The sequence below is a fragment of the Protopterus annectens genome, chromosome 2.part1 (genome assembly GCF_019279795.1).
Source record: "Protopterus annectens isolate FY-2018-M chromosome 2.part1, PAN1.0, whole genome shotgun sequence".
In the NCBI taxonomy this organism is placed as follows: domain Eukaryota; kingdom Metazoa; phylum Chordata; order Ceratodontiformes; family Protopteridae; genus Protopterus; species Protopterus annectens.
This window is the reverse complement of record NC_056729.1, coordinates 1,194,734,795-1,194,758,901: the sequence shown is the minus strand read 5'-3', so window position 1 is coordinate 1,194,758,901 and position 24,107 is coordinate 1,194,734,795. Positions and strand designations below refer to the sequence as shown.

Here is a 24,107-nt window from a genome sequence, read left to right as displayed (position 1 = left end):
AGGCATGATGGGTAAGGGAGCAGCTTGAGCTTCGGAGCCTAAAGCTTTGGAATGCGGCATAGTCAGATCTGAGGGTCAGATCTGAAACCCACAGGTTGACAAACAAATGAAAGTGACAACATCAGACATAAATTATAGTCATGAAGCCACTCTGATGATGTACTTTATATGAAGTAAATTTAGCAATTCATTTACTAAGAAGATGACACTTCTCATTAAAAAACACACTAATTTGATGCCATCGCTGTTACAGACATATCTACGAAACCCTCTCATAGGTACTTCATCAAAACCCTGAGTGAGGAATTTGTCAGTTAGCAGTAAGTAGTCAGCTGGGTCATGATGCAAACATGGTGAAAATACTTTTAACATGGACAGTACTTATATTCTTCCAGAAAATATGAGTTTTAAAATGTTCTTCTCTTCAGTGATAACTAAATGATTTGCCAAAAAGGATATGTATCTTCAGCAAGGCTCAAAGAACTAGTTAGTCCCTCTCTATCTGTTTCCACCTCTTATACAGTGAGCAAATGTTCAGTTAGCCATTCAGAGAGGGCACCTGTCTTTCTAACTCTAAAGGATTACCCTTCTTAAAGTTACGAAATCAAAAGATTAATTATAACAGTGAAAACATAAAAATGACAAAGAACCTGTTGGTCTTGCTATGGGAAGGGGTACTACAGGAAAAAAGCCATACTATAATCCCTGCATATACAATATTGCACTCTGAGAAGTAGTTGGATTTGAATGACACACTTTCACGTCTACTTATGAAGTGAGAGAACAAAATGCAGTGGAATTCACATCTCACCCTTTTTAATGTAATGCAGCCATGTCCATGCTGCAGACATGCAAGGGCTAGTGTAATGCCAGAGACTCATTTCTAGATTCCACAAACATTACTTTGATCTATACAACTTTCACAGTATAAAATGTCCACACAGTGTCAGCCACTTAATTGGCAATGCAGATTAAGGATGCAGGCCTTAAAACCCTACAGGTATGTATCTGTAAAGGCAATTATAAAAAAAATAATAATTGGTTTAAAACATTAAACAACTTAAAATCAGAAAATAAAATTAACATAGAAGGACACATTAGCAGGTCAAACGATGACAAGAACCGGACAAATCACTAAAGTATAAAATGTTCCAAAGAAGCCTTGTCCACAATGAGTCACTCATTAAGCAGATGTGGTGACTTCATTTCTCCATGTCAGTTTGCAACAACGGGTCAACATCAACAGTAAATACAGTGCAAATTAATCCGCAAACTTAATCTGGAATATCTTCTCACACTCAAAAGACTGGCAGTAGTCAACATGATAGACAATTTATGCCAAATTACAAAGAACCATCCAGTTATCTCAGGATTATTTTTCTTCATCTGATCCATCTGAGGGTGGTAACTGCCATGGCTGACTGTTAAACAGTGGCGATGCTGAAAGATTAATAAATAAACAGTTTAAATATTTACCCATCAAACAGCATTCAATAATTTTCAGATTAATAATTCTGCAAAACCAGGCCTGTATTTATTATTAATTCTGTATTTTATAAGATTCAGGAAAGCACACCAAGAAGCACATCCTCAACCTTCCTACTCAGGATCTTTCCATGGTTCTGTATGTCTTGGTCTATTTCCATTCAGACTGCTGTAGCCTCCTGTACCTGAGGCTTCCAGACAGTGAACTGGACCAATTACAACTAGTGCAGAATTCTACGGACTAGTTATATACAGACAGTTCTTGTTACTTTCATATTATTCTAGTCTCGCTCGATCTAAATCAGATTTGGATATGGTTTTGCAGCATCTTTAAAGGTTTTACTGTTAATACAACCAGCCAAATATGATCTGGGTTCCCCCTCATATGAAGGTTTTGTCATCTTATATTCCTGTCAACTTTTTGCACTGAAGTTAATTTGATTGCTAGAGTTTCTGAAGACATCGGATGCTCATCCCTTTTGTCATCAGGCCCAATGCTTCTGGAGCCTTCTTCTCAGTGGGTGAAGCAGTCCCTATGCTGCCAGTTTTCAGAAGTCCTTGAATGCCTATTTATTTAAACTGATTTATGTTATTTTTAATTTTAATGCTGCATTTATTTGCATGTTGCACACTATTTATGTATCTGGATTTTAACTTTTTTATTGCCGTTTTGTTTAGGTACAAGCTTGACTTTGAATTACATGGTATTTGAATTATTTTATCTGAACAGCAGGAGAAGACAGAAGACAAGACAGTCTACCTATCCACTCCATAAATTTATACAATACCTAATACATCCATACATTACTGTGTTATACTTTATTACTAAAATATTCTTTAATATAATTATCTCTTTAAAAATTCAAAACGGTACACAATACTCCAGGCATGGTCTTATGCAGCTGTGTTATACTTTATTATTGCTAACATATAATATTTTTATACCTTTAAAAAATTCTTAAACAGTACATAATCATCTAGGCATGGTCTTAGGCATACCATGGTGGCAGAATGATGTCTGCTTCTTACGATACCACCTATTCACCATACAACTCAACATTCGACTGGTCTTCACTCTAGTATACTTACACTGTTGCATGACGAAGCTTAATTGTGATGTTCAGTGCCACATGCTTTCCACCCTCAATACTCACAAGATATACTCCTTCTTGTCAGTATATCACTGCTGCCTCTCCCAATTGTTTATATGTGTGCAGCATTATATTATCCTAGCTGCCCTCTAGCTGAACATGACAGTTCTCAGTGAAAGCAGATTACTCCATCCATGGCTGCTGAATCACTTTTGGTGCAAAAAGCTAAAAAAATAATTCTGTTTCCTAGTTCGTTCATTATATTAGATACAGAATATGCGAACCAGGACCCGACCCATCACAACATCCTGCAGCACACTAATTAATGGCTTTTCAAGGGGCACCTTATTCACCATTCCCAGTTTCGTGCCTGCCATCCAATCCTCCTTTCATTTGACTAATTTCAGTTCTTGTCTTATGACCTTCATTTCCCCACCTGCTTGCTCTGTGGCATGATTTCAAAGACCTTGCTGAAGTTCAAGCATCTACTCTCTACAGATGTCATTTGGCAGTCCTCAGAAACAGTCCTTTAACCACCTATAACAGACTAGCCTCGCCACCATCAGACTTCTGTTCACCTAGGTGTCATTTTGTATTATGCACTTTTCACACCATATTAAATATACAATCAACAGAGATTCAGACAGTTTAACTGCATTATCTGAAAAGTCATGCTGTGTGTGTGTGTGTGTGTGTGTGTGTGTGTGTGTGTGTGTGTGTGTGTGTGTGTGTGTGTGTGTGTGTAGTACAAGAAATACTATGCTTTGTTATGTTTCTGATCTCCTGTATCATTTGCTTATGTTTTCCTACTAGTGTGTGTATCCTAATTACATTATGCATGCTACTATCAGTCTACATTGGAGCCTTGCTCTATTGGACTCCACTGGAAAAAAATGCAATGTCCATTTGAAACTACTCAGTTAAAACAAAAAACACTGTGACACAAATCAGCAAGTGAACATAATTTGTTTTTATTTCATAAAACAGGCTTATGTAAAAAATGAACAGTAAAGGAAAACACGGACTCTTATCTGGGGATTAAACCCAGGTCCCCCCCACACACACACACACACATACATTCTGTGCACTTGTCACTGTCACTGGACCAACGACAAGTCTCTGGATAGTTAGGTATCTAGTCTCCCCCAACAGAAGTTGATTCTCCTTCCATCTAGGAAAGTAACATCATGGTGATTTTTTTTAAACATGCAAGCATCCAATTGCAGTACAAACAAGTAATCTAGTATTGCAGTGGGTTGTCAAATGCAGCCCCTCCTGTTACAAAATGAGAGCTTTAAATCAGTTATTAGGATCCATAGATGCTGAAAGCTAGTTTTTAGTTTCATGTATAATATGTTGATATTTGCAAATACAGTTGAAAATGTTCTTAGTTCCTTGCACTTTTTATGTTGTCTAGATTTGCTTATCCAAATACAAATCTATATCATCTCTGCATCAAGTTACTTACCGTTACTTCACTAAGGTTTCTGACGCATTCCACAGGAACAAATGATGGTGGAATGTTACTTGTAGAACTCCTTGGTAAATAAAGACATGAACCCATTGGAAATGCAATGACCATTGGCTATTTGTGTACCTGTTATGAACCTACTGCATGTATAGAAAAGGCATATTCATGCAGAAGTATGTCTACATTTCCCTGTTACAAGACATACATATTTGGCTAGTGCCAGTAGCTTTCTCACAATGTGACCAAATATTACTGAAGTCACAGGTTTGTAGCACCAAAGGAAGACTTAAGAAGCCTTAATGTCACTAACCTAATTTATATTTGGTCTCCCACATAGGTATCTACTTTTTGTCTGAATTTGCTCACATACGTGCTAAAACACAAGTCTGTCCTCTTAAATGTTGGCATTGTTATTGAATTTTGACAATAAATTACTATCCTGTTTGAATCCCAATGTGTAATATGGGCAGACAGTTATTCAGAGTACAACAGATTGAAAAGGCCTGATGGACTAAATAAAAACTCTCCAAGGAAACTTGTTATCGACCAAAATGGCAACAGTGAGGCCAGCATTGTGGTGTAGAGGGATAAAGCCTTAACAAAGGCCCAGGTGACCTGGGTTTGATTAGCGACATGGGTATCTAAGGTGCTGGCAGGTAGGAATTGGTGTCCTCAGCTCGAGAGGCATTTGTCTAGGCATTTCCTACAAGGAGGCATGGTTCACAAAGGGTGCAACTCTCACATGTAACTGGCAAATGCAGGGGAGTGGGGGTTCTAAGGGATAGACCATAAATGAAAAACAAATTTTCCAGTGGTAGTAGTCAATGGCACAACCCCCCCCCCCGGATGCCCTTAGGTTCCACCCTAGCCCCAGATGTAGAATGGAGGTAGTCTAGGGGGCAGTAGGACAGGCTGGTAGATCCAGGGATGGACAGGGGCAGTAGGGTAGCCAAAAAGAATAAAGCAGAAAGAGGTTGCCGGCATGTGAAACTAATGGAGCTATTTGATAATTTGAGCACTCTTTAATATTAAAAAGAAGTTATGTCCTTACCATAACGTTCCATGTGGAGTGTTCATCTCGCCTTTGTTCTTACACATGGGTATCGGAGCCGATCCTCGGCTCCGAGTCGGCCGCTTAGCAAAGCTATGCATCTAGGAGAAGCTCGAGACCAACCTACCTCCCACAATTCCCTCTGCCTGTACCTCAGATCTAGTTTGCAAACAAAACCAGATCCAGCAATAACACAGGTTATGAGTATAAGAGAATATATAAGTATACAAAGGACCAGACACTAGCTCAAGCCAGTAGGAACAACAGAGAGACCACTAGTGGGAGACAAACAGACCAGACTTCTAAATCCGTACGTTCTTCCAGGTCAAAGGGTGGGAGGGTGGGGATGTAAGAACAAAGGCGAGATGAACACTCCACATGGAACGTTATGGTAAGGACATAACTTCTTTATATGAGAGTGTTCAATCTCGCCATTTGTTCTTACACATGGGTAGCGTCCCTAGCTCCGTTACCCTGAATGACTCACGGAAGAACTTTCCTGAGCACAGTGGAACCAAAAGATGCTCTATCCCTGGAAGTCCTGTCAACTTTATAATGAGTGATGAATGCATGCGGTTTAGACCAAGTGGCGGCTGCACAAATTGTATCCAATGGTAGACGAGCTGCATGAGCTAGAGATGTGGAAACTGACCTAGTAGAATGTCCCTTTGGTTTGGAGGGCAAAATCTGATTTGAAGCAGAATAAACGAAGGTTATACAATCAGTTAGCCATTTAGAAAGTGTGCGCTTCGTCACTGCCATGCCCTTTTTGTTGTCCGCAAAGGCTATAAAGAGTTGGTCCGCTTTCCTATGGTCCTTAGTTCTATCCAGGTAAAATCTAAGTTGTCTATGAACATCCAATTTGTGCAGCATATATTCCAGCTTGTTGGAGTGATTTTTGAAAAATGTAGGAAGCTCAATGGACTGATTAATATTGTTAACTGAACAAACCTTAGGGAGGAAGGAAGGGTTGGTGCGTAATGAAACCCTGTCAGGGTGAAAAATTAAATATGGCTGCTTGATGGAAAGTGCCTGAAGTTCTGATACTTGTCTGGCTGAAGTGATAGCTACTAGGAAAAGAGTTTTCCATGACAAGAACTTTAAGGAACAGGAAGAAGCTGGTTCAAAAGGCGGTAGAATTAGTTGGGATAAGAGCAAATTTAAATTCCAAGGAGCTGTAGGTAACCTAACTGTCGGTCTGAGATGAAAAGACCCTTTCATGAAGGCTTTACAAAGCCTATGAGCCATAATGGGAGCTCCGTTTTCTCCTACATGAAAGTTGGAAATAGCGTCCAACTGAACTTTTAAAGTGGCGGTAGATGCTCCTTGATGAAATAGCATGGACAGGAACTCCAAAATCTTATTCAGAGGGGCTACTAAGGGATCCAAGTGCTGTGTAGTGGCCCAGTAGACGAAACGTTTCCACTTACTGGTGTATATTTTGGTAGTGGAAGCCTTATGAGAGGTGACCAGAATGTCCTGAACCGCCGGAGAGAGAAGATCAGACCTGGCTAAGTAGAGAAGCGGAGCAGCCAAGCTGCTAACTTGAGGGATAGGAGCGACGAGTGAGGAGCTCCTGACGAATGAGTCAGCAAGTCTGGCACTGGGTCCAGAATCCAAGGCTCCCTCAACTGGTGGGCTTGAAGAAAGGGGAAACAAATCTGTCGAGGCCAGAATGGGGCAATGAGAATTATAGTCCTCTCCTGGTCCTTGGCTTTCTGAAGAAATTTTGGGATCAGTGGTATAGGAGGGAACGCGTATAGGAGACCCGGGGGCCAATCATGAATCAGAGCGTCCCTGGGGACATCCTCTGGAGGGGGTAAAAGGGCAAAGTAGCTTCTGCACTTGGTGTTCATTGGAGACGCAAACAGATCACAGCAAGGCTGGCCCCATTTGCAGAAAATCCTTTCCGCCACTTTCTGATTGAGGGACCACTCGTGAGGTAACAGGATGGCTCTGCTCAACCTGTCCGCTATGACGTTGGATAGCCCCGGGATGTGCGTTGCTATTAGAAAGTGACCCGTGGATTCTGCCCATTGCCAAATTCTCATGGCCTCTCTGCACAACTGGTAAGACTTGGTTCCTCCTTGTTTGTTTATGTACCAGACTACGGACATGTTGTCTGTCTGTACTGCAATGGTCCTTAGAGGTAGAAGGGGGGAGAAGTGTTGCAACGCTAGGAACACTGCCCTCATCTCTAGAACATTTATGTGCAGGTTGTACTCTAAGCTGGACCATTCGCCTTGGACTGTCTGTCCCTGAAAGATGCCCCCCCACCCTATCAGGGAAGCATCAGTGGTCACTGTGGCTGTTGGTTTGGGTAACACAAACGGCCGGCCGCTGAAGAAGTTGTGATTCTGTAACCACCAAGACAGGTGTGCTTTGCAGGTATTCGTTATGTGAATCTCGTGTGTCAGGGGTAACTGCTGGAATGACCACTGTGCGAACAGCAGCCACTGGAGAACTCCCATGTGTAGCCTCCCCATGGGAACTGCAATGAGGGATGCTGACATGAGCCCTAAGACTTTCAGGACTAGATTGGCTGGGGACTTTTTGTACAATAGCAGACGAGATACGTAATCTTGCAGGCAAGCTATTTTTGAGAGGGGCAGTTTTAGTAGAATAGAACGGGTATCTAGATCTGCACCTATAAATGAAATATGTTGCGAGGGCTGTAACGCAGATTTTTCGAAATTTATCAAAATCCCTAGCTGAGCACAAAGGCTTATTGTGTAGTCCCTGGCCTGTATCAGTTGATGCTCGGTGGTGGCAGTAAGGAGCCAGTCGTCCAGATACGGAAACACCCGGAATCCTAGGCGTCTCAAGTGAGACGCTACCACTGCCATGCATTTGGTGAAAACCATGGGGGCTGAGGTTAGACCAAAGGGCAGGGCCCGAAACTGAAAGTGGCTGGCTCCCAGCCGGAAGCGCAGGTGATCTCTGGACGCTCTGGCCATTTTGATGTGGTAGTAGGCGTCCCTGAGATCTATTGAGCACATCCAGTCGTTCTTCTGTAAAAACGGAAGGATCGATTAAAGCGTGACCATCCAGAACTTTTCTTTCTTCACAAACGTATTGAGATTGCTTAGGTCCAGAATTGGCCTCCAGTCCCCTGTCTTTTTTAGAACTAAAAAGAACCTTGAGTAAGTTCTGGATCCTCTTTGGTCTGCTGGGACTGGTTGGATGACTCTTTTTTTCTAGCAGCTTTGAGATTTCTATAGCTGCAGGTTCTCGCAGATGGGGTGGTACATCTGGGAATCTTTTTTGTGGTAATGGGGGAAATACAAAGGGAATTTTGTAACCTCTGGTAATAATGCTTTTTACCCAATTGTCTGAAGTAAGGCTTTGCCAGGCCTGAGGGTATAAAGCTTAGCGCCCCCCGACTGCCTCCAGAGCAGGACAGTCGGGCCTCCTTTTAGGATTGCTGGAAAGGCTTCCCAGGGATGGTATCCCTGTCACCTTGGTTCTGCGGACCGCCTCTGCTGCCAGGGCGGCGTCTTCCACCTCTGCCCCCCCCTCTGCCTCTGGAGGGGGCATCACCCTGTGTGCCTGGGAAAGAACCCTGGGGTTTACAAAACCACATCTTTCCACCTCGTTGCCCTTTGGGGTACAGTCTGGATGGGGTGGAAAAACAGACTCCGACAGCAGACAGAGTCTTTCCCTCCTGCTCACACCGGGTTAGGGTCTCCTTTACTTTGGGGCCAAAAAGAGTGGCACCATCAAAGGGGGCATTAGTAAAGGAAGACTTGAAGGCTTCCGCAAAGGAGCACACATCCAGGATTGTCTACGAAGAGCAATCGCTGAAGCTGCAGCCCTACTCGACCCCTCGGCCGCATACGAGATGAGCCTCATGGACGAGTTCACTATGGATGTAAGGGTGTTGAGTTGTGCTGTCACTTTGTCTGAGACAGCAGCATCTGTATTACCCTGGAGGGTATCTCCCAACTCTTTGACTAGATCCCTCTGTAATCGTGTAAAATGCGTCAAGTAGTTCACGATCGCATAGAGAAAGTCGCTGAACTAAAAATGCGCTTCCCATATCTGTCCATGGTCCTAGAGTCTCTGTTAGGGGGATGGACAGACGAGGAAGATTCGGACATCTCCTTTTTAGTGGCTGCGGCCACCACCATAGCGTCCACTGGAACTCCCTTAGTAAGGTAAGACTTGTCCTGAGGGGCAGTGATGTACTTGTTAGGTTTCCTGGGAACTGGCTCCACTGTGTCAGGAGTCTCCCACGCCCTTCGAGCAATTAACTCCATTAACTCATCGAAGGACGGAGTGACCCAGGAGGAGGAAGGGCGAGCACCAAATGCCTTCAGCAGAACCAATTCATCCTCAGAAGGGGGTAGGGCCTGCCAATCACCTCTCTGCTTCAGGATCTCCAGGATGTCAGCAAAGGAGACATCCTCTGAGGGTGATTTCAGGGACCCTTCTGATTCATCTAAGTCAGTATCTGATGTTAAAGATTCTTGTAGAGAATCTAAGTGCCTCCTCTTGCATAACTTTTTCCTCGGAACATCATCGGGAGGGGCTTCCGATGAGGCCTCCGAGGAAGAAGGGGCTCCCTCTGGGAGTGGCTGAGACACTGGTGCTCTACGCTTGTGGGTAGCCGTGGGTGCAGAAGAAGACAACGGACCTTTATGGGAGAGAGAAGTTGTTTCTGTTGACGTGGTTGTCTGAGATGAGGTCAAAGGCCCCAGGACCCCGAGCCGAAGAGTCCCCCGGTTCCGAGGAACGCAGAAGTGTCTCCGACACGGAGGCCAAGGGTATCGACCCCGAGGATGGAGCCGAAGTGATCCGTGCCGAGGCACCGAGAGGGAGAGTCGGTACCGAAAGATCGGTTCGACTCTCGGTCCCGGAACCAAGGAGGGATCGTCAGTTCCGCGAGTCCGCCAACAGTTCCGATGGAGTCGAGGTCAACAGTGCCGACCGAGAAAGGGACGGTTCTGGCACCAAGGGCTCCACAATCATCAGATCAACATCCCTCGGCTCCAACAGCTGTGTAGGCCTATGAGGAGGATCAGATGGAGATAAAGGAAAGCCTTTGAGTCTCGACACCAACTGGGAGGAGACTGCAATGAGCTTGGACAAGGCCGTGTTCTCCATTAACTTCTGCACCACATGATCTACGTCGGTGTCGGAGAGAGGCCTGGAAGAACGGGTCGAAGAAACCGAGGACCGTACCGACCTCAATAAGGTAGGAGGTGGAAGCTCCGACACCGGTTCCAAGACTCGAGGCTCGGTGACAGTAAGAAGCTCGACACTCGGCCCCAAAGCCTGTGGAACTGGTGAGCGAACTTTAAACGAAGAAGTCGGAGCCGATGACATGGGCTCCGATGTCTTCGATCCCTTCGAGGACTTAGAAGCCTGGTCCGACTTGTCAAGCACTTCTTGGAAGGAAGGCTTCAAAAGACCCCTATCTGTCATGACCCTTCCACTAAAAGAATGACAAATAGAGCAGTCTTCTTGTAGATGGAGAGGGCCAAGACAGTAGACACAGGAGCTGTGGTTGTCAGTGACAGACATCTTTTGCCCACACTGACACCTCTTAAATCCCGACTTAGCTTTTTCAGACATATTCTGAAGAAAAAGCAAACAATTATAGCAATAATAGTCTAAAAGGATAGACTCAAATACACAACACAGAATACTATCAACCAAAATAAAACCTAAACTAGAAGGGGTAGGCCTGTAAGGAAACAAAGTATATAACTATAAAAATTATATATATATAAACCCGAAGTTGAATTAACACACACACACGCACTAAGGATAAAGTTCCTCAAAAGAAAATAGAGATTTTCACAAGAAAAATAATAGAAGTATCTTATCTTCCCAAATTTGGTCAGAGCTCTCAAAATTTGATGCGATCGATTGCAGCGGCAAACTAGATCTGAGGTACAGGCAGAGGGAATTGTGGGAGGTAGGTTGGTCTCGAGCTTCTCCTAGATGCATAGCTTTGCTAAGCGGCCGACTCGGAGCCGAGGATCGGCTCCGACACCCATGTGTAAGAACAAACGGCGAGATTGAACACTCTCACATCTATAAAAATTATATATATATATATAAACCCAAAGTTGAATTAACACACACACACGCACTGAGGATAAAGTTCCTCAAAAGAAAATAGAGATTTTCACAAGAAAAATAATAAAGTATCTTATCTTCCCAAATTTGGTCAGAGCTCTCAAAATTCGATGCGATCAATTGCAGCGGCAAACTAGATCTGAGGTACAGGCAGAGGGAACTGTGGGAGGTAGGTTGGTCTCGAGCTTCTCCTAGATGCATAGCTTTGCTAAGCGGCCGACACCCATGTGTAAGAACAAACGGCGAGATTGAACACTCTCACATCCTTTATTTTGGGATTAGAATATAAACTGATTTTTTCCAACCTAATGGGCACTGTTGTGTTTTCCAAATTTTCTGGAAAATCTCACTGGAATGTCAGCATTATTTTGTATGATTTTACACAATTCAGCTGGAGTTCCTTCAGTTCCTGTGATCTTGTTATTAGCAGGACTTTACAGACCACTTAACTTTTTAATTTCATTCTCCTAGATGTATGGCTCTATAGCGGAGAACATACCATTATATGTATCAACGATGTTATGGCTCTTCTTATATAATTCTGTATTTTCCCACTGCCTCTTCTTAATATCTTCTACTTTTGTTAGTTCTCACCCATCTTTGTTTTTCATAATGCTTATTTTTTACATTTCCGTTACTGATTTTCTTGAACAGAGCTCATCTTTCCTATTCCATTGTCTTCCCCCAGTTCTTTGCACACTAATTTAAATAAACTTCTATAAGTTCTCTGCAACTCTTTTTTATGGTATAATATTTTAGCATTCTCTTCAGCTGAATGTGAAGCTTGATGCAACAGTTGAAAAGATTGCAATGTTCTCAGTTAATTCCTTGACTAGTGAAACTGCTGAGAGGAATGAACTATTGGTCAAACTCTACAGAATCAAATGTACTATCTTAAATGATATTCTTACCATTTGTAGCACTGTATATTACACTACAGAACAAGAAGTTACCATATCGTTCGATGTCTGTAGTCCATCTCATCCTTCATTCTAACATTTGGGATCAGAGCCGAACCTTTGCTCCAACTCAGCCATTCTCTAGCTCCAAAACTTCCGTTTGGCTTGTGGCTAGGAGGTATCCCATGATGCACCACTAACATAACCCAGATCTTGTTTACAGCAAGGAGAAACATACAGAGACAAAGAACAAACCATGTCGACAGGATCCAACATAACCATAATGCAGTAGTCACTCTACCCCCAGGTCCTCAAGGAGGGGGCAGGAGAGAGGGAGGGTTTGTAAGAATGAAGGGCAAGACGGACGACAAACATCGAACGTTATGGTAAGTACATAACTTCTTTATGTTCTGTAGCCCTATCTCACCTTCATTCTTACACTTGGGACAGCATACCCAGCACCTTCATCTTGGGTGGCTCATTGGAAAATGCTCCTGAGTACTGTGGAACCAAAGGAAGACCTGTTCCTGGAAGCCATATCCAATTTGTACTGAGTAATGAATGTATGAGGTTAAGCCCATGTTGCTACTGCACAGATATTATCTAATGGAATTTTTGCTTGAAAAGCTACTGAGCTAGACACAGACCTGGTAGAATGAGCTTTCACCTTGAAGGGAAGATCTTTGCCACTGGCTGTATAGACAAAAGAAATGCAGCTGGAAATCCAGTGAAACAATGTGACTTTAGAAACTGGAAGGCCCTTCCTTGTATCTGAAAAGGAAACAAATAACTGATCCAACCTTCTGAAATTCTTAGTTCTGTCAAGATAAAAACGCAATTGTCTGAGCACATCCAGTTGGTGAAATTTGTACTCTGCCTTGTTAAAAAAAATTAGGGAAGAACAGGTAATTCAATGGACTGATTAATATTGGCCTGAGAAGAAACCTTTGGAACAAAGTAAGGGTTTGTCCGTAAGGAGACCCTATCTCTGTGAAACACCAAATAAGAGAATTTGATGGAAAGAGCTTGCAGTTCAAAGAACCTCCTTGCAGATGTGATACCACTAAAAATATAGTTTTCCATGACAAAAACTTAAGGTCACAAGTTGCTGAAGATTCGAAAGGGTTTGAAGTAAGTCTATGGAGTAAGAAATTCAAATCCCATGGTGCCACCGGATCCATGACTGGGGGTCTTAACAATGTGGCCCCTTTAAGGAAAGCTCTGCACAGTCTATGAGCCATAAGGTTAGGGTCATTAGTCAAATGAAAGGTAGAAATAGCTGCCAGATGAACTTTAATAGTGGCAGCTGCTGAACCTTGATAGAACAACTGAGAAAGGAACTCTAAAATGGCAGAAATGGAAGCTGTGTAAGGATCGAGGTTTCTCTTACGGGCCCAAAAGGAAAATCTTTTCCATTTACTGGTATAAGTCTTTCTGGTAGAAGGTTTGTGAGAGGATGTCAGAATGTGTATAACCTCAGGAGAAAAGTCATGAAGCCTGACTAGGGATGGAATTGCAGCAGTCAAGCTGTCAAACTGAGGGTGTGGATAGAGGGATGGAGGACTCCTGACATGTGCATCAGCAAATCTGGCACTGGGTCCAGAGTCCACAGTTCATCCATTAGATGAGGTCTGGGGAATGGAAACCAAATCTGTGGAGGCCAGTAAGGAGCAATTAGGATCATTTTGCTTCCCAAGGATATTGCTTTCTGAATTGCCTTTCATATCAGGGGGAATGGTGGAAAAGCATAGAGAAGTCCTGAGGGCCAATCGTGAACGAGTGCATCTCTGGGTGTCTCACTACCGGGGGAATTAGGGTAAAGTAGCTGCTGTATTTGGCATTGAGAGGGGTGGCAACTAGATCGCAGCAAGGTTGCAAAAAATTTGTTCCGCAATGTATGTGTTCAGAGACCACTCGTAAGGCATCAGAATAGCCCTGCTGAGCCTGTCAGCTATCATGTTGGATTTCCCCGGAATGTGCGTTGTGACCAGAAAGCGTTGAGAAGACACTGCCCACTCCCACACTCGAAGGGCTTCTCTGCAGAGGGGGTAAGATTTGGTCCCTCCTTGTTTGTTTATGTACCACACCACCGACATATTGTCCGAGTGGATCGCAATCATCCCTAAAGGGAGAAAGCTGTGAAGTGCTTGCAATGCCAGAAGCACTGCTCTCATCTCCAAGATGTTGATATGCAAATTAGCCTCGTGTTCCTGCCACGTGCCTTGGACTGTTCTCCCTAGATAATGCCCCCCCACCCTATCTGGGTGGCATCCGTGGTCACGGTGGCAATGGGGGGGGGGGACAAATGGTCTGCCTGTGTTTAGACTACTGGTCTGGGTCCACCAGCGAAGATCCTGTTTGCACAAATCTGTTATCAGGATGGAGTGAGAGAGAGGTACATACTGCAGTGACCACTGGGCAGAGAGTAACCATTGCAGAACCCTCATGTGCAGTCTGGCTAATGGGACTAATGTTATTGTAGAGTCCATCGTCCCTAACAACTTGAACAGCATCTTTGCTTTCGCTTTCCTTAGAGGAAGTAAGATCAAAACTTGTTCCTTGAGGTTCTGAATTCTTTCTATGGGAAGGTAAGCTCTCATTGAGATGGTGTTTATTTCAGCGCCAATAAAATTCACATGCTGAGAGGGTGATAATGCATATTTTTGCCAATTCACTGTACTCCCTAACTGCAAGCAAGTTGAAATGGTAGCGTCCCTGGCCTGTAACAGTAGATGCCTAGTGGTGACAGTCAGGAACCAGTCGTCCAGGTATGGAAACACTTGGAATCCCCGATGTCTCAAGTGAGTCGTTACCACTGCCATGCATTTGGTGAACACCCTGGGGGCTGTGGTGAGACCAAAGGGCAGGGCGCAAAACTGATAATGACTGGCCCCCAGCTGGAAGTGTAAGTGACTCCTTGATGCCCTGTCCATCTTGATATGGTAGCATGCATCTTGGAGGCATATGGAGCACATCCAAACGTCTTTCCCTAACAATGGGAGTATTGACTGTAAGGTGACCATTCGGAACTTGGACTTCTGTACAGATTTGCTCAATTTGCTGAGATCCAAGATGGGTCTCAGGTCCCCTGTTCTTTTTGGCACCAAAAAGAATCTGGAGTAAGTCCCTAATCCTACTTGGTCTGCGGGGATGGGTTGGATGACTCTCTTTACGAGCAACTTTTGGATTTCTAGAGTTGCTGAATCCCTGTGATTGGGTGGAACATCTGGGATTCGTCTGATCCAAGGAGGTGGAGAAAAGAAGGGAATATAGTAACCTCTGGTAATTATCTTTAATACCCACTTGTCTTGAGGGATATTGTGCCAGGCTTCTGGGTATAAAGATATACGACCCCTGACTGGCTCCAGAGACACTCAGTTGGCCTCCTTTTAGGAGTACTGATAGGAATGACCAAGAAAGGAATCTTGGTCTCCCTGGTTCTGTGGGCTTCCCCTGCCTCCAGGGTGGCATCTACTGTTATTTCCTCCTTCTCTGCCTCTGGAGAAGGAATCACCTTGTGCATCCTGAAAAAACCTCTGCGACTTCTTGAACCATATTTTACCATCTTTCTGCCCTTTGGGATAGGATCTAGAAGGAACGGAAAAACAGACTCCCACGGCAGACAGGGTTTTTCCTTCCTGTTCGCACCTGGTGAGTGTGTCCTTTACCTTGGTTCCAAACAATGAGGATCCATCAAAGGGAGCGTTGGTAAATGTAGACTTAAATGCCTCTGCAAAGTTACACAAGCGCATCCAGGAGTGTCTTCTAAGAGAAACTCCTGAACCCGCTGCCCTACTCACTCCATCAGCTGTGTAAGATATCAGCCTCATGGATGAGTTTACAAAAGAATTTAAGGTAGACATCTGTGCATTAGCCTTCTCAGATACCACTTCAGATACGTTACCTTGCAGAGTCTCTCCCAGTTCTTTTAAGAGATCTCTCCAGAGCCTTGTGAAGTGAGGCAGGTAGTTCAACGTTCTAAAAGCCACTGAAGAAAAGACATGCTTCCCATACCTATCCATCGTTCGAGACTCCTTGTTCGGTGGATGGACAGTAGAGGAAATTTTGGCAAGTTCCTTTTTGGTGGCTGCTGCCACCATCATGGTATCTACTGGAATGCCCTTAGCAAGAAAGTCCTTGTCCTGGGGTGCTGACAAAAATTTATTTGGTCTTCTAGGTCCCAGTTCCACAGAATCAGGAGATTCCCACACCTTTCGAGTCACTAAATCCAGTAGCTTGTCAAAAGGTGGAGACAGACAAGAGGCGAAGGGTTGAGACCCGAAAGCCTTCGGGTACACTGACTCCTCATCAGAAGGGGATGTAGTGGGCCAGACGCCTCTCTGTTTCAGGATCTCAAGGATATCTGCAAATGAGATATCATCAGAGGACGTCTTAAGGGACCATTCTGACTCCTCGAGGTCAGTGTCTGATGTAATGGACTCATCAGGGGAGTCAACATGTTTCCTCTTACAAGTTTTCTTCCTAGTTGGCTCCTCAGAAGAGTATTCTGGGGAGACCTTGGAAGACTGAGAGCCACTCATGGAGGTTTCCTGAGGCTGCGAGTCTCTGCTGTGTTGGGAGAGAGAGGGAGCTGAGACTGAAGTCAGCACTTTAGGGGGAAGAGTGTCAGTACCTGTGGTTGAAACTGAAGACCTGGACAGCACACTCCTCATCACCTCGAAGGCCGATCCTCCTGGCTCCAAGGATGCTCCTCACTCTGAAGATGCAGAGAAAGTCCTCATTACCGAGGAGATGGGCTCCAAGGCAGATGTGGGGTCCAAGCTCATCCGAGTCGAAGCACCAAAAGATAGGCTCGGAACCTGAAGATGTTCGATTACAAGCGTCCCCCTCAGGCCCGACCAGAGAAGTGAGGACTCTAGATCCCACAGCCAGCACCGAATGGGACGGAGTGGATATCAGAACCGAGAGACACCCACTGAGGTAGCTGGAACCGACTTTTCCACAACCCGAGGAATGGACATCTCTGGCTCCGAAGGCCCAGAGTGGCTCGGAGGAGGAACATCGACAGGGTGTAAAGGCACATTAGGCTCTGGAGTTGACTGGGACAGAGCCAAAAGTAAATTTGTCAGTGCCGAAGTCTGAAGCAGTCTGCACACCACTCTCTCAACGTCCTCATCAGAAAGGCTCCTAGAGGACCTGGAAGAGTGGGGGACCTAGATCGAAAGATAGGCAACCTAAGAGTCAGGGAGACCGGTCGGAGTTCAACTGACCAGCTCCGAGACACAGGCTCAGTTATCGGCTCCGAAACTCCTGGAGCCGAAACTGATAGATCCACAATAGAAACCTCTGTCAGCACCGAGACCAGTGGAGCCAGCGAGGATGTAGTCATTTCGGCAATTTTGTCTGGCAGCTCCAATCATACAGATTGAGTGGGAGACAGCCTTTTGGTAGATTTGACTTTTTCTTTTTTGGAGGAAGGAGATTTAGAGCTGGAGGATGAAGAAGTCAACTCCTCCTCAAAAGAATGCTTCAAAAGTCCTTTCAAGATAAGTTTGTTCTTCCTCTTCTGAAGAATATGGGGACTAAAGGCATGACAAAAGAAACAAGACTCTTGGAGGTGAATAGCCCCCAAACAGTACGCACACAGGTTGTGCCCATTTGTTAAGGTAATTTTCTGGGCACATTTTGTACATTTTTTAAAGCCCGAAGGCTTGTGATCCTTAGTATCCTTTGACATAGTGCAATAAACAACTAAGATAAGAATGCACAAGAACTACCACCAAACAGATAGGCAACAGTAAATATAAGCAGGCAGACAGAGGACTAGGTTCTCTAACATAAATGGGCCTAGCCCTAAGAGGAGAAGAAAGAGATAAACCGAGGACTAGGTCCTCTAACTTAAACGGGTCTAGCCCAAGGTGAAAGGGAAATAGAAACAATAACAATAACAATGAGCACAAGCGAAGCGATGCAGGGATACAAGAAGGGCAACGGAAGAACGGCCAATCAAAGCACAAACAGTAAACACAGAAACAATGCAGCAAATTGTGTAAAACAGACACGGAATGCGCTAACACACTAAACTATAGACTATAATTATTTTTAGTCAACAATTAACTAGCAAAAAGGTATTGAAAGTTTTGACTTAGCCATGGCCAAGAAGAAGCACTTCTGAGCTCAACGAGTGGCAAACGAGATCTGGGTTATGTTAGTGGTGCATCATGGGATACCTCCTAGCCACAAGCCAACCAGAAGTTTTGGAGCTACAGAATGGCCGAGTTGGAGCCGAGGCTCGGCTCCGATCTCAAGTCTAAGAATGAAGGTGAGAGGACTACAGAACCTCTAATATTTTTATAAAGAGGTTCAGGCTTTAACCACAATTTTTATTAAATGATTGTTGACTCCATAGGTGCTAGCCAATAATTTCCTGCCAGTTGTACTGTTATGTATTCTATACTGAATTTGAGGTCTGCATGGCTATGGAACATAGGGAAACGTACTAACAAGTGAGGAGAGTGTGTTGAGTAGATGGAAAGAGTACTTTGAGGGGTTGATGAATGAAGTGAATGAGAGGGAGAGAAGGTTGAATGATGTGTGGATAGTGAATCATGAAGTGCAGTGGATTAGCAAGGAGGAAGTAAGGATAGCTATGAAGAGGATGAAGAACGGAAGGGCTGTTGGTCCAGATGACATACCTGTGGAAGCATGGAGGCGTTTAGGTGAAATGGCAGTGGAATTTTTAACTAGATTGTTTAATGAAATCTTGGAAAGTGAGAGGATGCCTGAGGAATGGAGAAAACGTGCTTTGGTACCGATTTTTAAGAATAAGAGTGATGTGCAGAGCTGTAGTAACTACAGAGGGATTAAACTGATCAGTCACAGCATGAAGCTATGGTAATGAGTAGTGGAAGCTAGGTTAAGAAGGGAGGTGATGATTAATGATCAGCAGTATGGTTTCATGCTAGGAAAGAGCAGTACAGATGCGATGTTTGCTCTGAGAGTGTTGATGTAGAAGTACAGAGAAGAGCATAAGGAGTTGCATTGTGTCTTTGTGGATTTAGAGAAAGCATATGACAGGGTGCCTAGAGAAAAGTTGTGGTATTGTATGAGGAAGTCGGAAGTGTCAGAGAAGTATGTAAGAGTAGTACAGGATATGTACGAGGGTAGTGTGACAGCGGTGACGTCTGCGGTGGGAGTGGCGGATGCGTTTAAGGTGGAGGTGGGATTACATCAAGGATCAGCTCTGAGCCCTTTCTTATTTGCAATGGTGATGGACAGGTTGACAGATGAGATCAGACAGGAGTCCCCGTGGACTATGATGTTTGCTGATGACATTGTAATCTGTAGTGAGAGTAGGGAACAGGTGGAGGAGACCCCGGAGAGGTGGAGATATGCTCTAGAGAGAAGAGGAATGAAGGTCAGCATGACTAAGACAGAATATATGTGTGTGAATGAGAGGGAGGATAGAGGAATGGTGTGGATGCAGGGAGTAGAGGTGGCAAAGGTGGATGAGTTTAAAGTACTTGGGATCAACACTTCAGAGTAATGGTGAGTGTGGAAGAGAGGTGAAGAAGAGAGTACAGGCAGGATGGAGTGGGTGGAGAAGAGTGTCAGGAGTGATTTGTGACAGACGAGTACCAGTAAGAGTGAAAGGGAAGGTCTACAAGAGGGTAGTGAGACCAGCTATGTTATATGGGTTGGAGACAGTGGCACTGACAAAAAGGCAGGAGTCAGAGCTTGACGTGGCAGAGTTGAAGATGTTAAGATTTGCACTGGGTGTGACAAGGATGGACAGGATTAGGAATAAGTATATTAGAGGGTCAGCCCAGGTTGGAAGGTTTGGAGACAAAGCCAGAGAGGCAAGATTACGTTGGTTTGGACATGTGGTGAGGAAGGATGCAGAGTATATTGGGGAAAAGATGCTAAGGATGAAGCTGCCAGGTAACAGGAAAAGAGGGAGGCCTAAGATAAGGTTTATGGATGTAGTGAGAGAGGACATGCAGGTAGTTGGTGTGACAGAGCAAGATGCAGAGGACAGGAAGAAATGGAAACAGTTGATCTGCTGTGGCGACCCCTAACGGGAACAGCCGAAAGAAGAAGGTTATGGAGCATATCATCATGGAACTTATAAACAATGACATTGGTAATCTCCAAACTCTGGACCTACCCAGTTCGGGTTTGTAAAAGGCAGATCATGTCTCCTAAACCTGACAGACTTCTTTGAAGCGGTCACCAAAGCCATAGATGAGGGTAAGGTGGTTCACACAGCCTATCTAGATCTCGCCAAGGCTTTTGACACCATCCCCCACTCTAGAATTATAGACAGACTCACTAAACTAGGTATAAATCCCTATGTCACAAGATGGGTTGCCAACTGACTCACTGACAGAACCCAGAATGTGAAAGTAGCAGACTCTAAATCCAACTTCAGACCAGTGACAAGTGGAGTATCACAGGGTTCAGTCCTAGTTCCTCTCCTGTTTGGTATCTACTTCAATGAAGTACAGGCTAACACAGAAGGTCTTTGGCTAACAAAGTTTGCAGATGACTGCAAACTAGGAGCCACAAAGATATAGGGGACTTGCAGACATTGGACCCGACCCAGTTTGGCTTCGTCAAGGGAAGATCATGCCTTTAGAAGTTGGTCGACTTCTTTGAAACAGTCACCAAGGCCATTGATGAGGGAAAGGCAGTCCATACAGCCTACCTTGACCTTGAAAAGGCTTTTGACACAATACCCCACTCGGGTATTGTAGAAAAACTTACCAGCTTAAATGTAAACCCATATGTCACAAGATGGGTTGCAAACTGGCTTAAGGACAGAACCCACAGGGTTAGAGTTGCTGGCGCTATGTCAGACTCCAAGCCGGTCACAAGTGGTGTCCCACAAGGCTCGGTCCTTGGCCCCCTATTGTTCGGCATCTACTTCTCAGAAGTACAGGCCAACATGGGAGGACTTTGGCTGACAAAGTTTGCAGACGACTGCAAACTGGGCGCCATAGTGGAAAGTGCATCGGACACGGATATCCTTCAGAAGGGACTCACGGAAACAGATAGCTGGTGCCAGAGCCATGGCCTGAAGTTAAACGCCAAAAAATGTATAGTCATACCCTTCGGGAAAAACAAGGTCACCCCAAGCTACCATATAGGTGGCAATCCACTAAGCACAGAAGAGGTTATCAGGGACCTGGGGACCCAGGTTGACAGTGGCCTTTCTTTTGACACTCACGTTGCTAAAGTGGTTAGAAAGACCTTCTACATTGCCCACCTAATCATGAAGGGATTCACATCCAGATCTAGTGAGGTCATTGTTCCCCTGTACTCTTCACTTGTCAGACCAATGATCGAGTACAATGCCCCATTCGGGATGTATCTCACCCGACATCTGCAGCAATTGGAGAGACCCCAAAAGTTCCTCACCAAAAGGATAAAGGGACTCCAAAATCTGTCATATGCTGCCAGATTGAAGAAACTCCAGCTCTATTCAGTCGCATACCATCTGCTCAGAGGTGACATGTGCCTGACATACAAGGCCATGTCCATCCCAGAATTAATGGACATGCTCCACCTCAAAAAATCCAAATCCACCAAAACCACTAGAGCAAGCGACTTAAACCTTAGCACGGATATAAATAGGACGTGCTGGAGGGATAGATTTATCACTCAGAGAGTCCCTATGCTGTGGAATAAAATCCCGGTCCATGTGAGGCAGAGCACCTCGCTGGCTCTGTTCAAGAGAAATCTTGACCTGTGGATGGGAGATCGTAGGTTTACCCCGGGAATTATCTCTGTGTCACTGCTGGACAGAGGCACAACAAACTAATGGGCACAGTATTTTTTCATATAAGGGGTGGCGTAAGCCACAAAAATTTGGGCTAGGCTTATAAATGCCTTAGGGCAGATAGCCTAGTATAAACCTATGAACCTATGAACCTATAATCAAAACTCCTAACGATGTGGATATCCTACAAAGGGCCTCACTGAGACATATGCCTGGTGTCAAAGCCATGGCCTCTAGCTCAATGCCAAAAAGTGCATTGTCATCCCTTTTGGTAAAAACTCTGTACCCATCAACTACCACATAGGCGGTAGTCTACTTAACATGGAAAGTGTGGTAAGAGACCTTTGGACACAGGTGGACAGTAGTCTCTCCTTTGATAATCACATCGCCACAGTAGTCAGGAAATCCTTTTACGTGGCACACCTCATCACAAAAGGTTTCTCATCCAGGAAAAAAGAGGTCATTGTTCCTCTACTCTTCACTCATTAGAACCATTATGGAGTACAACACCCCTTTTGGTATGTACCTCACAAGACATCTACAACAACTGGAAAGGCCACAGAAATACCTTACAAAGAGGATTACCGGCCTCAAACAGATGCCCTCATGAACCGTCTCAAAAAACTCCAGCTTTACTCTGTCGCATATCACCTACTCAGAGGCGATCTCTGCCTAACATACAAAGCTATGTCAAACTCAGAGCTGTTGGACATGCTCCACGTAAAGAAATCCCAATCCCTCCGAGCTACATGCTCTAGGGACCTAAACCTTGTCACCACAATAAACAGAACATGCTGGAGGGATAGATTCCTGTCCCAGAGACTTCCCATACTCTGGAACAAACTACCTACAGATTAGGTTCATAGATTAGTACTAAGCTAACTGCCCTTGTGAGCCATTTTAAGCCTAGCCAATCATCCCTTGTGAGACTCAAACCCTGCACCTTGTGTTTGTAAGGCAAACACCTTAACCATTAGGACACCTTCCCAATATAGATATATATCTATATCAAACAAAGCTCCTCATTAGCACTCTTCAAGAAAATTCTTGATGATTGGATGGGAGATAAGAAATTCACCCCGGGGGTCACTTCTGTGGCTCTGCTTGACAGGGACACAGGAAAATAATTTTCTTGGGTGGCAAAAGCCAGGGTACCGTTTGGCTAGGCTTATATAGGCCCTAGGGCCAATAGCCTAGTACCTACCTATGAACCTATAATCCCTTCAACACCATCCATGTAGTTCTTTAAGACAATCATAAAATATGGATGAGCCCAACAATGAAGTTTATATACATATTACTTAATGGATGTTGGTGTTTTAGTTTCATTTAGTAAATTAGTTTACTAAAAAGATGGCAAATAAGTGTGAGAAGAGAACCTTGTGGAACCTCATTTGCTATGTCTGATTATTTTGTAAATTTATGTACTAGTCTCACTCTTTTGATTTGATTTCCACCACCGTGTGTCAGTACTTTAATTCTGATTTGGTTTAAGGTCATATTATGCAGTTTCATTATTCTCTAATTTCGCCATAGCAACCAGCCATTTATTTTATCTCCTGAGCGCTGTCAGTCAGATTCACTAGAACCTAGTAGGCTATGTATAAAGACCCAGTAATACAAGTACAGTGTTCAGACTCACACAGGAGTCCCTAGTGGGAGAGGGGGGGTGCATCATGGTTCAGCTCCGAGACCACTCCTTTTCATACTGGTGATGGACTAAATAAGTGAACAGGTCAGAGGGACAGATAAACAAAGCTGCTGTATGCAGATAATGTAGCACTAAAAGTAGACTATAAACAGGAATTTCAACAAATGATAGTGGAATGAAAGGCAAAACTGAAGGCTCATGGGAGGAAACTAAGTACTGACGGCTCAGACACAGGAGCTGACAAAGCAGCCTTTTTTGACTTATCCAGTTTTGAGGTCTGATTACCTTTTTCAGCTTTCAACAAGCCCCTTAAAATGAGCTTATTTTTTTCTCTCCTGTAAGACCCTTGCACTGAAGCTATGACAAATGGAGCAGGAGTCTTGGAGATGGACTGGTCCTAGACAGTAGACACAACTTGTGTGTCCGACCATTATAGACATTTTCTGAGTGCATGAATTGCACTTTTTAAATCCAGATTGCTTGTGCTCCTTAACAGATTCTTTAGATATGTTTAACTGTCAAAAACTAACACAACAGTAAATTTTAAACTGTAAATGTAAAGAGTAGAAGCAAGACAGAAAGTTTTTTTTTTTTTTACAACAAAAAACGGAAAAGGTAGGGAGGTGGAGA

The 24,107-nt window shown here is 44.2% G+C and overlaps 1 protein-coding gene across 5 annotated transcripts in view; it reads right to left on the bottom strand.

Moving 5' to 3' along the window:
- Window positions 1-799: 799 nt before the first annotated feature.
- FBXO16 (F-box protein 16) overlaps window positions 800-24,107 on the bottom strand; it is an 872,321-nt gene continuing 849,013 nt past the window's right edge. For all 5 annotated transcript variants that reach the window (XM_044062723.1, XM_044062722.1, XM_044062721.1 and 2 more), the window contains one exon: window positions 800-1,440. In XM_044062723.1, the coding sequence (XP_043918658.1) occupies window positions 1,373-1,440 (68 nt within the window). In that variant the 3' untranslated portion in view covers window positions 800-1,372. The remainder of the gene's footprint in view (window positions 1,441-24,107) is intronic.